The sequence below is a fragment of the Pangasianodon hypophthalmus genome, chromosome 24 (assembly GCF_027358585.1).
Source record: "Pangasianodon hypophthalmus isolate fPanHyp1 chromosome 24, fPanHyp1.pri, whole genome shotgun sequence".
In the NCBI taxonomy this organism is placed as follows: domain Eukaryota; kingdom Metazoa; phylum Chordata; class Actinopteri; order Siluriformes; family Pangasiidae; genus Pangasianodon; species Pangasianodon hypophthalmus.
Genome location: NC_069733.1, coordinates 1,715,091 through 1,730,018, shown reverse-complemented (window position 1 = coordinate 1,730,018; position 14,928 = coordinate 1,715,091). Strand labels below are relative to the sequence as shown.

General features: G+C 35.8%; 1 protein-coding gene across 1 annotated transcript; it reads right to left on the bottom strand.

The window, feature by feature from the left end:
* Positions 1-12,680: 12,680 nt before the first annotated feature.
* Positions 12,681-14,417, bottom strand: LOC128317329 (BOLA class I histocompatibility antigen, alpha chain BL3-7-like). Its single transcript, XM_053229134.1, has 3 exons — positions 14,279-14,417; positions 13,385-13,681; positions 12,681-13,290 (listed from the first exon to the last, which is right to left on the bottom strand). The coding sequence occupies exons 1-3, from the start codon at positions 14,373-14,375 to the stop codon at positions 13,058-13,060; spliced, it is 627 nt and encodes a 208-aa protein (XP_053085109.1). The 5' UTR covers positions 14,376-14,417; the 3' UTR covers positions 12,681-13,057.
* Between the last annotated feature and the right edge of the window lie 511 nt (positions 14,418-14,928).

Genomic DNA, 14,928 nt, shown 5'->3' with positions numbered 1-14,928 from the left:
CTGTGCTCTCACTCTAATGTATTATGGGGGAAAAGCCTTTTGCTCAGTGTTTATTGCAGCACCTTACAGTGACCTCTTTTTATTTACTTTTACAAACTAATATAACTAATATAGCCATTTTAACATGCCTGATCTGGATAATCAGAGAGTGATATGTGTCAAAAGCAAGACTGTTTTTTTTTTTTAGTTTTTTGTCTGTTTATATGATAATCAGTAGTGTGAACTGCTCTATAAATATTGACAACATTCAGACTTCATTTTAACAAAATAATTTTTTTTTTTTTCCGCAAATGCAATAGTTGAAAAAAAGTGTATGAAAGCAGCTGGTGGTCAGAAGCAGATGAGCCACAGGTGAAACTGTCAGTTTTCACAGTTCAAGTGTTATGCATTCAAATGTACCAAGTGTCAGGTCTGTGGTTGGAAAACATTCAAAAGATAAAAATGGACAGTTGCTGCATATGTTTGAGCTAAGACCTGTGGTTTAAGTGATGTCTTCACATGCAAGAAACTTGAAATGACTAAAGTTGAAAGAAAAATGTAGCTGGCAAAAATATATGTACAATGGGTTTGGAAAGTAAGTATTCAGATCTCATTCACTTTTTAAATTACTTGCTATAGATTTATAACTTGTTACAAATTAAATTTAAAGCTGTTTTTTTGTCCATTAGTAGCTACAAAGCATGCCATAATGACAAAGTTTTAAAAAAATGCAATTTCTTTTGCAGATTTATTAAAATTCTAAAACTAAAATCTTTTTTAGCTAATTATTCAGACCCTTCATTCAGTACTTTGTAGAAGCACCTTTAGAAGCAGTTACAGCTTCTGCACACATGGATTTTTGTGTCATCTTTCCCATTCCTCCTGGCAGATCATCTCAAGCTCATTCAGTTCATTGTTAACTGACATCTTCAGCTCTTTCTACACAAGTTCTCCAGGGTTCAAAGCTGGGTTTTGGCTCAACCACTCAAGGACATTCAGAGACTTGCCCCAAAGCCAGCACAAGCACAAAATAGAACATTTGTATTCTATTCTAATATTTGTACAAAATCCCTGCAGATTCATTAAATTCTAAATTTAGCAGCCTGAAATTGTAAGGCATTTGTTTGTGATAGTAAGATGCATTTGCAACATTTATCAAGTTCATGGATAATTGTACATGCATTGGTTAATAATTTTGACACTAATTTCTTGCCTCATCAGGGGCTAATTGGGGGGGGGGGGGGGGTATAATGTTTGCAAAGAACAATTTTTATGCAATAGATCTACTTTATTAATAAACACAAAGTAACACAAAATAATTCTATGTAACTATCATATTCATATACGTTCATATTAATAAATATTCATATTTACTGTATTACGAGATGAGAAGGTAAACATTAAATACAAGGACAGTGGTGCAGTACTGAGATGAAATATACTGAAAATATATAGGGATTGAGGAGGCATTACATATCGCTTAATTTGTTTACCTTCTCATCTCGTAATACAGTAAATATGAATATATATTAATATGAACATATATGAATAATAACTGGAATATAGAATACAAGGTACTTACAGATGCTATCATATAAAAATAAACTAGGGTAACAAGGTAAACTTGGCAGTTTATTGGAACGAACATCATTAAGTCAGCTGACCTTCTACTGAAATGTGAGGTGTGTGTGTGTGTGTGTGTGTGAAAAGATCCACACCCCCTACACACAGATAAAGCAGCATATGATTTGCTCAACAGATCGTTTCCTCTTTGTCTCTCGGCTGATACACAATGGTTCAGTTTTTAACTCTGCATGTGTTTCTCTGTGCCATGGGTAAGTGTTAATAATCTCATTTATCGCTTTACTAAATTCTTATTGTATTTGTAATATATATACATTTTTAATTACATGGTTGTGTAACTGAAAAATATAATTATTCAGGAAGCTGCAAATAAAAAAAAAAACTATTCTGTCCAGCTATGAGATTTTTAGAGAATTTTTTTTACCAAATTCAAAATGAAACACAGAGGATCACATGCATTTTTAAATAAAAAAAATCATGTCTTAGCTGTATGCATTGAAGTTATTTATAACTTTAAATATATATATAAATAACTATAAAATCTGGGATGTTATAAATGAGGTGTGTGTTTTATGGGTTGCAGGTTTGCTCTCAGAGACTCCGTGCTCTTTAACTTTGGAGGCAGAAGCTGGAGATAATGTCACTATTTGGTGCCAACATGATCTGACTGATCCAGGTTACATCTACTGGTTTAAACACACGAGTGATTCAGTTCCACTTCTTCTTGGGTGCAAAAAGTTTAGGACATCAGGTCCTTCACAAAAGTGTTACTTCTTTACTGAAAGTGAGAGAATAGTGATGTCAGTTCATGGCAAGAACACGTCTCTCACAATCACTGCAGTAAAAGTCTCTGATACAGGACTCTATTACTGCAGCTTCAGTGATAAAATGATCTTTAGCAACTCGACTTCTTTACAAGTGAAAGGTAAATTTATACAACGTGAATAATTGCAGTAAAAGTTGATTGAGATGACTGAGCTTGTAAAATTTCTTTTTTTCAGGTGTAAATAAAACATTTTCTGAGAAATTGGACAGAGCAACGGGTTTGTTGTTTTTGTTCTCCCAAAGGCTTCTGTACATTTTTAAATTAAAATATGATGCAGGTTTTCAACAAACCATTTTCTTTAATATTTTTCTCCAAGGTTGTGTCTCTTCTGCTGTGTTCTTCATGCTGAATGTGGTGTTTGGTGTCTTGACTGTGATTCTTCTTCTCAGTGGCCCAATCTTCCTCATCATACTGAAGCACAGATAAACTCAGAGAGGTAAAATATTACTCTTGTAATTATAATAATAATAATAATAATAATAATAATAATAATAATCTTTGCTTTGTGTTGCTTTAAGTGCTGAGGCAGAAGCCTGATTTACTTTGTAATAGAAATCAATACATTTTTTTTTTTGTACTTAACTTCTCAGTAAAAAACTTTTATTTGAATACAAACGACAAATAAATTACATCAACTGGACGTTTAGTGTATTGGGTAAATTTTGAGATCTTCTAAGCAGCTCTTGGAACTTCTCAGGTGTAATATTTGGCATCTATACATGAGCCACTAGTTTCCTCTTGTTAACCAGACGCTGCCTTCTTCAAGTAAAGACTGGAAGTTGAGAGGCTCATGACAAAAAGTTTTTTCCAGATATTTTTCTGTTCTCTTCTTAGAGCCACGTTATGTTTTTAACATTCTGATCATTTTTTGTAGATATGTATTTTAAAATAGAGGTACCCTTTCCCTTTTCATTCAAAAACCACAAAGGGTGCCAACTTTTTTTAATCCATGAAAGCCTGATGAATATTTATTGGTGTGTTCCAGATGTGTATTAAAACAAAAAGCACAAGATGATCTTAATTCTAGTCATTTCTAAAGAAATTATATATCCCAATGTTAAGCATGCAAAGAAAATCATTAAGCAAAAAGTAAAATCAGCAAAAAATAATTCAATTTTTAAAAATCAATTTTCGAAAAGAAATCAATAAAAAAAAAGGCAGGGGTTCTCAAACATTTCTCACATTTCTTACAGTTCTCAACCTCCTTAGTACAGGTTTATTTATTTAACTAATATAATATATAATATACTTTTCTCTGTTTATTCATCAAAGAGTTTTTTTTATTATTAATAATTCCACAGACATTAGGTGGATATCAAGTTATAGATATTACATAGATATTATTTATAGACTACTTGTTTTTGTGTTATTGAGGTTGGATTAAAACACTTGAATTGTAACTATAATAATAATTAATATAATAGTAATAAAAGTAATAAATATAATAACTGATAAACACAGGAACAATGAAAGCACACATGCCAAAGTCAAGGGAAAAATCCTCAAGGTTCTCCACCACAAAGACTTTATGATCTCTATTAAACCTCACTCCAGCTCAATAAGAACATGCAGAGAAAATATGTTAGGTTTATCTTTATATTTATATTGAATCATTTCTGTGTGTCCTCTGGTTTCCTGCAGGATCCTGATTCTGACTCAGTGCATCACGCTGCACAATACTCCTCTAACCAGAAAACCAAGAGAACCAAGCGAAGCCATGAAAAGGTGTTTACCCATGTGGTATACACACATACTACTCTCTATACACACACATTATATATATATATATATATATATATATATATATATATATATGGTATAGATTCCAGGAAACCTTTCACATGTGAGAATATGTATTCATGTGTTTTATTAAAGTTTTAATTTAAGTTTATGGTTTGTATAATATAGTATTTGCACATGCTACAATTTCAAAATAAAAAGAAACAGTTTTAGTTTCAGTTTTATTGTTAGAAACTCTACTTATCTGTTATTTTCTTAGAAACAAGCGCAAAATAGACATTTTCTGACTATCTATTTACACTACACATATTTGATTACACTGGATAACAAAATAAGAGGCCTGATACAGGGTTTAGAATAAAAAATAAACAAATCATGAAGCTATTATATTATATTATATTATATTATATTCTGTAACTGTGACATTATAAATGCTATAGTTCCTCTAACCACAGACCATCAGAAACATATTAACATACTTAACATTTCACATTAAGTAAACAGTAAATGATATTTGACATTACGTACACACATTACTCTGTCCGACTGAAGAATATACCACATGGGTAAACACCTTTTCATGGCTTCACTTGGTTCTCTTGGTTTTCTTGGTTTTCTGGTTAGAGGAGTGTTGTGCAGCGTGATGCACTGAGTCAGAATCAGGATCCTGCAGGAAACCAGAGGACACACAGAAATGATTCAATATAAATATAAAGATAAACCTAACATATTTTCTCTGCATGTTCTTATTGAGCTGGAGTGAGGTTTAATAGAGATCATAAAGTCTTTGTGGTGGAGAACCTTGAGGATTTTTCCTTCGACTTTGGCATGTGTGCTTTCATTGTTCCTGTGTTTATCAGTTATTATATTTATTACTTTTATTACTATTATATTAATTATTTTTATAGTTATAATTCAAGTGTTTTAATCCAACCTCAATAACACAAAAACAAGTAGTCTATAAATAATATCTATATAATATCTATAACTTGATATCCACCTAATGTCTGTGGAATTATTAATAATAAAAAAACTCTTTGACCAATAAACAGAGAAAAGTATATTATATTATATATTATATTAGTTAAATAAATAAACCTGTACTAAGGAGGGTTGAGAACTGTAAGAAATGTGAGAAATGTTTGAGAACCCCTGCCTTTTTTTATTGATTTCTTTTCGAAAATTGATTTTAAAACACAAAAACAAATCTAAACTGATTCTATTTCAAAAATTAATTAAGTATGTCCAAACTATATTTTTTGCTGATTTTACTTTTTGCTTAATGATTTGTTTTTGCATGCTTAACATTTGGATATATAATTTCTTTAGAAATGACTAGAATTAAGATCATCTTGTGCTTTTTGTTTTAATACACATCTGGAACACACCAATAAATATTCATCAGGCTTTCATGGATTAAAAAAAGTTGGCACCCTCTGTGGTTTTTGAATGAAAAGGGAAAGGGTACCTCTATTTTAAAATACATATCTACAAAAAATGATCAGAATGTTAAAAACATAACGTGGCTCTAAGAAGAGAACAGAAAAATATCTGAAATACTTGAAGAAGGCAGCGTCTGGTTAAAGCAGAAACGATGAGAACAAGAGGAAACTAGTGGCTCATGTATAGATGCCAAATATTACACCTGAGAAGTTCCAAGAGCTGCTTAGAAGATATGAGCATTATTATTATATTTCATTATTAATATTTTAAAATTTACCCAATACACTAAAAAGTCCAGTTGATGTAATTTATTTGTCATTTGTATTCAAATAAAAGTTTTTTTACTGAGAAGTTAAAAAAATTCTTCGTCACAAAAAACCCCAAATGCATCGATTTCTGTTACAAAGTAAATCAGGGTTAATTATTCTGGACGTCGGTGTGTGTGTTTAAAGTAGTCTCAAATTTACCTCATTAGCACCTAAAGCAACACAAAGCAAAGATTATTATTATTATTATTATTATTATTATTATTATTACAGGAGTAATAGTTTACCTCTCTGAGCTTTTCTGTGCTTCAGTATGATGATGAGGATCAGGACACTGAGAAGAAGAATCACAATCATGGCACCAAACACCACATTCAGCATGAAGAACACAGCAGAAGAGTTTGAACCTTGGAGAACCTGCATCATATTTTAATTTAAAAATGTACAGAAGCCTTTGTGAGAAGAAAACAACAAACCTGTTACTTTGTCCTCAGTAAATGTTTTATTTATGCCTGAAAAATGAAACATTATCTTTATAATCACAGTCATCTCAATCAACTTTTACTGCAACTATTCACTTATAAATTTACCTTTCACTTCTAAAAAGATCGAGTTTCTAAACTTAACCTGGTCCAGTTCTATAAAGCTGCAGTAATAGAGTCCTGTATCAGAGACATTTACTGCAGTGACTGTGAGAGACGTGTTCTTACCATGAACAGACATCACTATTCTCTCACTTTCAGTAAAGAAGTAACACGGTTGTAATGGAGCTGATGTTCTAAACTTTTTGCACCCAAGAAGAAGTGGAACTGAATCACACGTGTGTTTAAACCAGTAGATGGAATCTGTAACAGTCAGATCATGTTGGCACCAAATAGTGACATTATCTCCAGCTTCTGCCTCCAAAGTTAAAGAGCACAGAGTCTCTGAGAGCAAACCTGCAACCCATAAAACACACACCTCATTTACAACATCACACAGATTTTATAGTTATATATGTTTTTTAAAGTTATAAATAACTTATATACAGCTAAGACATGAGTTTTTTTTTTGTTTGTTTGTTTTAAAATGGATTTGATCGTCTGTGTTTCATTTTTAACTTGGGGGAAAAAGTTGTGTAAATTCTCAGTAAAAATCTCATAGCTGGACAGAATAGTTTTCTTTTGAAGAAGAAGAATTTGCAGCTTCCTGAATAATTATATTTTTCAGTTACACTAACATGTAATGAATAATGTGTATATATTACAAATATGATAAGAAGTTAGTAAAGCAATAAATGAGATTATTAACACTTACCCACGGCACAGAGAAACACATGCAGAGTTAAAAACTGAACCATTGTGTATCAGCCAAGAGACAAAGAGGAAACAATCTGTTGAGCAAATCATATGCTGGTTTATCTGTGTGTAGGGGGTGTGGATCTTTACCCAGCATACAACGCTTTGAAAAAAAGGCTCACAGGAAAAAACAACCTAAAATAGATGTCTTAGTATCTCTGTAGCAAAGAGTGTCCTGTTTCTCAGCTTTTTAATCACACACAAACACACACACACACACACACACACCTCACATTTCAGTAGAAGTTCAGCTGACTTAATGATGTTCATTCCAATGAACTGCCAGGTTTACCTTGTTACCCTAGTTTATTTTTATATGATAGCATCTGTAAGAACCTCATATTCTATATTCCACTTATTATTGTAATTTGTAGCAGGAATTATTTCAGATTGCTAAATACTCATGATGCATGATGGTACAGCAGGAACTGTTGGAAATGTTTATTCAGAAAATTCCTTTTGCAGCCCTGTGCTCTCACTCTAATGTATTATAGGGGAAAAGCCTTTTGCTCAGTGTTTATTGCAGCACCTTACAGTGACCTCTTTTTATTTACTTTTACAAACTAATATAACTAATATAGCCATTTTAACATGCCTGATCTGGATAATCGGATGGTGATATGTGTCAAAAACAAAACTGTTTTTTTAGTTTTTCATCTGTTTATATGATAATCAGTAGTGTGAACTGCTCTGTAAATGTTGCACAGCAATCAGACATGTAGACTTCATTTTAACAAAAAATTATTAGGAACATATTTTTCAAGCTTGTTATTTGTTGTTTTTTTGTTTTGTTTGTTTTTTGCAAATGCAATAGTTGAAAAAAAGTGTATGAAAGCAGCTGGTGGTCAGAAGCAGATGAGCCACAGGTGAAACTGTCAGTTTTCACAGTTCAAGTGTTATGCATTCAAATGTACCAAGTGTCAGGTCTGTGGTTGGAAAACATTCAAAAGATAAAAATGGACAGTTGCTGCATAGGTTTGAGCTAAGACCTGTGGTTTAAGTGATGTCTTCACATGACAGTTGAAACAACTAAAGAAAAAAAGAAAAATGTAGCTGACTATAAAATAATTTTATTATTGCCTTCAAAAATGTATGTACAATGGGTTTGGAAAGTAAGTATTCAGATCTCATTCACTTTTTAAACAACTTGTTATAGATTTATAACTTGTTACAAATTAAATTTAAAACTAATTTTTTTTGTCCATTAATCACTACAAAACATGCCATAGTGAAAGAAACGATTTTAGACTTTTTGCAGATTTATTAAAATTCTAAAACTAAAATCTTTTTTAGCTAATTATTCAGACCCTTCATTCAGTACTTTGTAGAAGCACCTTTAGAAGCAGTTACAGCTTCTGCACACATGGATTTTTGTGTCATCTTTCCCATTCCTCCTGGCAGATCATCTCAAGCTCATTCAGTTCATTGTTAACTGACATCTTCAGCTCTTTCTACACAAGTTCTCCAGGGTTCAAAGCTGGGTTTTGGCTCAACCACTCAAGGACATTCAGAGACTTGCCCCAAAGCCACTCCAGCATTGTTCTGGCTGTATGCTTCGGGTCGTTGTCCTGCTGAACGGTGAACCTTCGCCCCAGTCTGAGGTTGTGTGCACCCTGATGCAGGTTTTCTTCATGGAACACTCTGTATTTATTCTTACCTCAATTCTGAACAGACTTCCCATCCCTGCTGTTAGAAGCACCCCTTTTGCCTGCAGTGGTGTTAACCAGCTGATGAGTAGTACCTGGATTCACAGGACATAGTGCTTGGAAATTGAAGAGTTTTTCCAAATCAGACCTGAGAATCTTTTTGCGCATGCTTTCTGAGTCCTTTCTAAGATGGTTTTCCTTTCCATCAGGTTCCTTTCTGAAGCTCTGTTAGAGTGGCCATTGGGTTCTGGGTCACCTCCCTGACCAAGGCCCTTCTAGCCCGGTTACTGGGTTTGGTCAGACGGCTAGCTCTAGGTAAAGTCCTTGTAGTTCCAAACGTCTTGCATTTCGCAATGATGTAGCCCACTGTGCTCCTGGGAACATTCAATGCGTTGAATGCTGCGGCCCACCATAGTATTTAACCTATGTGTTTAAAACTTCAGTTACAAATGTAACTTGCCTATATGAAAGGGTTCCATGTATGTGTGAGTGTATAATTCACTTAACACAGCTAGTAAACACACAATGTTAAATATTTCCTACTCACCTAATGAAATAGCTAATGTTTTTTGGTGGATACCAAGTGCTGGATGTCAGGCTGATGGGAGAAAAGCTGCAAACGGAGGTCTAGGAAAACCCTCGGCCTCTTCCTATATTTCGTTTTGCGTGGCATAGATGTAGAAAATCCAGTTTCACAAAGATATGTTGTTGGAAACTATGTCAGAAATCTTACTGCTTTGTTCAAAATCTCCGGATACTCTGACATAACATGAATCTGAATATTTGTTAAGGATTTCTTTGGAAAGAATTTTCATGTTAAATTTGACAAACCAATTTAACAAACCAGTCACAGTGACTAAAGCAGTCTGTTTGTGATGACCTGCTCATGCTCAGAACAGACAGAGGTCAGAGGAACATGGGGAGGGGTGTGTTTCTGATTGCCAATCCCACACTGTGAAGATCCACCAGCAGGATTTCCTTCTGAGCAAAGGTGTAGCCTACTGCTTCCTCTTTTAGGAAACCTTCATCCTAAAAGAGCCTGCTCTCATTCAGGGCAACAATGAAGATGTTGTACTGCTTAAGCAACCAGATGAGTTCTCTCACAGAGTCTTTCAGTCTTGTCGTTACCGGCGGTGGTGGTGGTGGTTGTTGTTGTTGTTGTTGTTGTTGGCTAACGGAACTACAGCGAGGTTAAGAAAAAAACTCACCTGCCGACACTCCACAAGGAAGCATGATTAAAATCATCAGAGCGATGTGGTGGTCCATTATGAAGGGTTTAAATAATACTAGAGCTAAGAACACCAACGCTGTAGCAGTGCTCAGAGCTTTAGCGAGGGAAAATAAAGTCAGTCAGGTAAAGTTCACGTGAGCCGATATGAAACAGGTGCGCGCGCTCATGCAGGTGTTTAACGCTTACGTAGGTAACCAGGGAGACGGACGGCTGTTTCACACTCCAGTCCAGTAGGCGGCGGTAATGCACCGGAAGCTGGTTCGCCATAAAACCTCATATGAAGAAGATGAAGAAGAAGGAGGCGGGGTTATGCAGGTATAACAATCAATTTCATATGGATTCCGGCACAAATATGCAAAAAGTGCAATTAAGCATGAAGAAATAGAGCTAACAGTAAAATATAGCAAATCTGAGGTTAAAAGTATAATCAAATCAGGAGTCAAAAGGAAATGGCAAGAGGAATGGGATGCAGAAAGTAAGGGTCGAAACTACTATATCATCCAAAGGAAAGTAGGTGAAACAAGAAATAGTTACAGAAATAGGAGGGAGGAGGATATGATTTCTAGAATGAAGCTTGGTCATACAGGACTGAACAGTACACTGAAAATAATGAAGAAACATGCTAATGGCTAGGCTACTGTGAAGCATCAGAAACTGTAGAGCATGTGTTTGTACATTGTCCCAAATATAGGGAGGACAGAGAGAGACTTAAGGATTGTATTAAAACAAATAAAATGGTACTCGATATAAAAGAAATCCTAAGAAGGAGTTCTAGAGATGTAGTTTACAAAGCAAGTTTCCTGTTTTTAGAAAGTACTGGACTCTCTAGAAGGATTTAGTAGGAGTTAGTAGTAGGTAGCCATCCTGATCCACACTCCACTCCACAAGGTGGCGGTCATGCACCTATAAGGTGTTTGCCAACCGCCAATAAACAACAGAAGAAGAAGAAGAAGAAGGCGAAGAAGAAGGACGAGGCGGCGGCGGCGGCAAGATGGCGCCTGAGAATTTACATGTTATAAATTTTTCTGTATGGCGTTTAGACTTTCCTTCTTCAAAATGAGTTAGTTAAACAGTTGAACTGGCCTTTTCATGAGCTATAATCGTTGGGACGCTCGAACAAATTTGGACTTGATGACAAGTTGAAAAGAAGCAGCAAAACTGAGTCAGTGGCAGTGCATGCTAACACGCTAAGACGAATGCACACGTGAAAAACGCAAGAAAGGTTCAGAAACTTGTGGAGTACTCAAATCCTTCGGAATCTGTCTAACAAGCCCAAAAGTACAACTTGGAAAAGAAGTGGGTTTCAGCGAATCGTTTCCAGCGCTGCTGAAATTCTGCTCAGTGCTTCAGTGAAAGTGCTGTGCATGGGGACGTGTTATGGATGTGACTGTGCTGCACTGAAATACCTTTCCCCTGCATGTGTTTGGCTAAATGACACATGCTGTCTCCTGTGTGTGTATATGTGTATACTCTGCATGATGTATTACTATTTCACATAGTTTACTGTATGTTTTTGCACTGTTTGATGGTAAACAATCATCCACATACCTCTGTATCACTACTTTATAAGACACTATTGTATCCTCTATACCATCTAATATAGTCTGCACTATTGATATGTGCAATGCCTTTTTCCTGTATACATGCAACTGTCTTGTGTTTTTGTGTATGCTCTGTCTGCACATTGTTGTGCTGTAGGAGCAGGTTACTGTAGCACGAGATTGTAATTGTTTTTGTATACTGTAAAACCTGAATGATATGAGAATAAAGCTGACTTGACAAATACATTATACTCACAATCAGTCATCTCATATTTCTGGCACTGATTCTTTAAGAATCCCCATCTCCATTCCCAGACAGTTAAACATTTAATTAGTAAAGGTTTATAAAAATAAATAAATAAATAAATACCTCCAGTTTAAAATGGATTAGCTTCACCCAAAGCCTGGTGTTAGATTCTGCATACTACTGTATGTATTGTGTACATACTTTGTCATGAATAAGGTTACATTTAAGAGAAAAAGAACACAGCCCATCTTCTCTACCATTAAAAAGAAACTTTATTGATCAGTACAAATAATATATATATATATTTACATATATTTTTATTTATTTATTTTTTTCAGATAGCCTTTAAGAATGCCTTTGACAAAAGAAGAACATACTGAAATCATTCTCATGGCTGGATCGGGAAGGTTGCGATGGATTTTAACAGGAAACATAGCAAGCACATCTCACACAACACTGTTGCCAAACTTAATTAACAAATTCAAAAGACCGGAAGTGACATCCACTTCCAAGTGAAAGACAGCCACTGACGAAGGCACAACCTACACAGTGCTGGCAAACACAGTTCCCTGTGTATGAAGACTTTTGGGACACTGTAGTTGCTCATTTACATGATTTTCCCTATTAACACATTTCTGCCACCTGGAATCTAGTAAAATTATGAATACTGCATAAATAGAAGTACATAATACTGTAGTAATAATACAATGAAGCATCAGGACAGCCACATTCTCTAAGCAGATAACTTCCAGGAATTTGTATATTCTTTCACATACAGCCATGGAAAAACAAAGTACATCGTCCATCAATTCTATGTTTTTATTTATTGTACTTTATTTCCCCCATGACTGTAATTGCACTTATAAAGTTACAGTGACAAGATCATCTTCTTCAAAAAAGATCACCATTACATACTCACAATCGCAGATGTTCCATCAGTCTTACAAAGATGTCCGGTAGTAAAGCCTCTCTCCATGACCAGGTTCACCTGTCTGAGTGAACAACACACACACACCCCTCTGCTCTCCCTCAGCTCCTACTGTTCCTCCTCCTGGTCTTACTCCCACACCTCCTGTACACTTAAAACCCAATTTCTTTATACCTCCTGCTTTCACTCATCTCATGACCTTATTTGAAGGGATTTTGTAAAGTTTCATGGAATAAGGTCATGTCCAGGGCAATCCTTCCAAACTGCAAAGTGTCCATTGGCTGCTGAATCATCCCAGCTCCTTCCTGACGTCTCTGTCCATGTGACAAGATCCAAGTTCAAGTTCAATGTCTCCAGTTGCTCTGCTGAACTTATTTTTTGTTTCTTTCTTCCTCTCCCCAGACTTCCTTTTCTTCCAGATCACACATTCAGCAGCAACAGCAAAAAGAACCATGTGAACCACGACTATAGCAGCAATGACACATTTCTGCCCTTCATCTGATCCTCCATCTGATCCTCCACCTGTTAAATCAGCACAGAGTCTTTATTATCTGCTGCAGCAATAAATCAGCTTTCACTGTAAATCTGGAGTTTTAGAGGAAAGTGTTTCTCCGACCTCTCAGGATTCGGCGCTCGCTCACAGGCAGCACTAACTCCTTCTCCAAGCTGCTGTGCTGAATCACGCAGGTGTAGGTGTGTTTCTGCAGCTCCTCAGCTGGAACTGTCAGAATGCTTCTCTTCTGGAAGCTTCCATCCTGGTTGGGTAACGTCTCTCTGAGCTCCACGTTCTCATGCACCTCCTCTCCGTCCTTCTGCCAGGAGATCATCACTGCTTTGGGGAAGAAACCTGTAGCATGACACACCACCTCTGGAGAAGGAGAGTGTTTCTGGAACAGTGATGCCTCGGAACGAACTGCAGAGACACAGAGACGTAAATATTAAAACTCTCTGACAGATTTATTTATTTATAGCATAAATGACAGTAGCGTGTGCAAGTGTGTGTGTTGCAGGGACAGAGTGTGTCATTACCGTGTACATTATTGTGTGCAGTATGAGGGTAAGTATTGTAGAGAAGGAGTGTGTGTTTAATGTGCACACTATGAGTGTGTGTGTGTATTTTGAAGTGAAAGTGTGTGTGTTTTAGTGAAGGAGTGTGTTATTAGTGTGCACATACACCTAAACAGACTGTTTCCATACTTTTTTTTTTTTTTTTTTTGCATGTGAGGGCTAATTGCTTAAAAATGTGAAAATTGGACAAAAAGTTGGATTTAATCCTAAAACTTGCCTCGGGTGTTACCACTGTTTGCAGGACTACCAGACTGATAAAATCTAACACTTTTTGGCTATCTAAAAGGAGACTCTGCTAGGTTGGTGTCTCTAGCCAAGGGGAGGCACAACTAAGCTATCATTGTATGGGTTTAGCTGTTACAGTGTCATGCAAAGTATGTTAGCTGTCCTTATGCTCTAGTCATATCATGTTCACAAAGAACTCAAATAGACATTTACACACCTTGTTTTCCTGGTTCAGCATGAGAGGACGCTAGTGTTTCAGTTTTAACCCATTTGCTGGTAAAAAAAAAAACAAAAACAACAACAACAGGGTACATCCATTTTTCCCTCACACTAACTGACTGTGTGAGCTAGCGTTTAGCAGAACTGAGACCCGTCAGCCAATAAGACAAGAGTATTTCCATGTATTTTCCTGTAAATCCTGTCTGATTGCTCTTTCACTGAAAATACAAAACAACAGTGCTGTCTTCTTCTACTGACGTTCAGTTACATAATGACAAACCACTCCAAGTGGAGAATTATTCAGGACTAAAGAAAAATCTTTTGGGGCTACAGTCCCGAATGCCCAGGCCAGGTTACACCCCTGGTGTACACTATCAGACTGTGTGTTGTATTGAAGGACTGTGTAATTAGTGAATGCACTGTCAGAGCCTGTGAGGGTGTGTTGTGGTGAAATAGTGTTATTAGTGCGTTCACAATCAGTGTGTGTGTGTGTGTTGTATGAAGGAGTGTGCTGGAGTGTGTACACTAGCACAGTGTGTGTTGTGAAGGATGAAGGAGTGCGTTATTAGTGTTCACTATCAGATTGTGTGTGCATTGTGAAGGAGTGTGTTGGAGTGTGTTCACTATCAGAGCCTGTGTGTGTGTTGT

Excerpts from the sequence above, each read along its gene's own strand:
- LOC128317329 (XM_053229134.1), bottom strand. The coding sequence starts at position 14,375 with ATGTACCCTGTTGTTGTTGTTTTTGTTTTTTTTTTTACCAGCAAATGG. Across the intron at positions 13,682-14,278 it reads TGCTGAACCAGGAAAACAAG|TTCGTTCCGAGGCATCACTG; the intron begins GTGTGTAAATGT and ends GTGTCTCTGCAG. Across the intron at positions 13,291-13,384 it reads CGAGCGCCGAATCCTGAGAG|GTGGAGGATCAGATGGAGGA; the intron begins GTCGGAGAAACA and ends CTGATTTAACAG.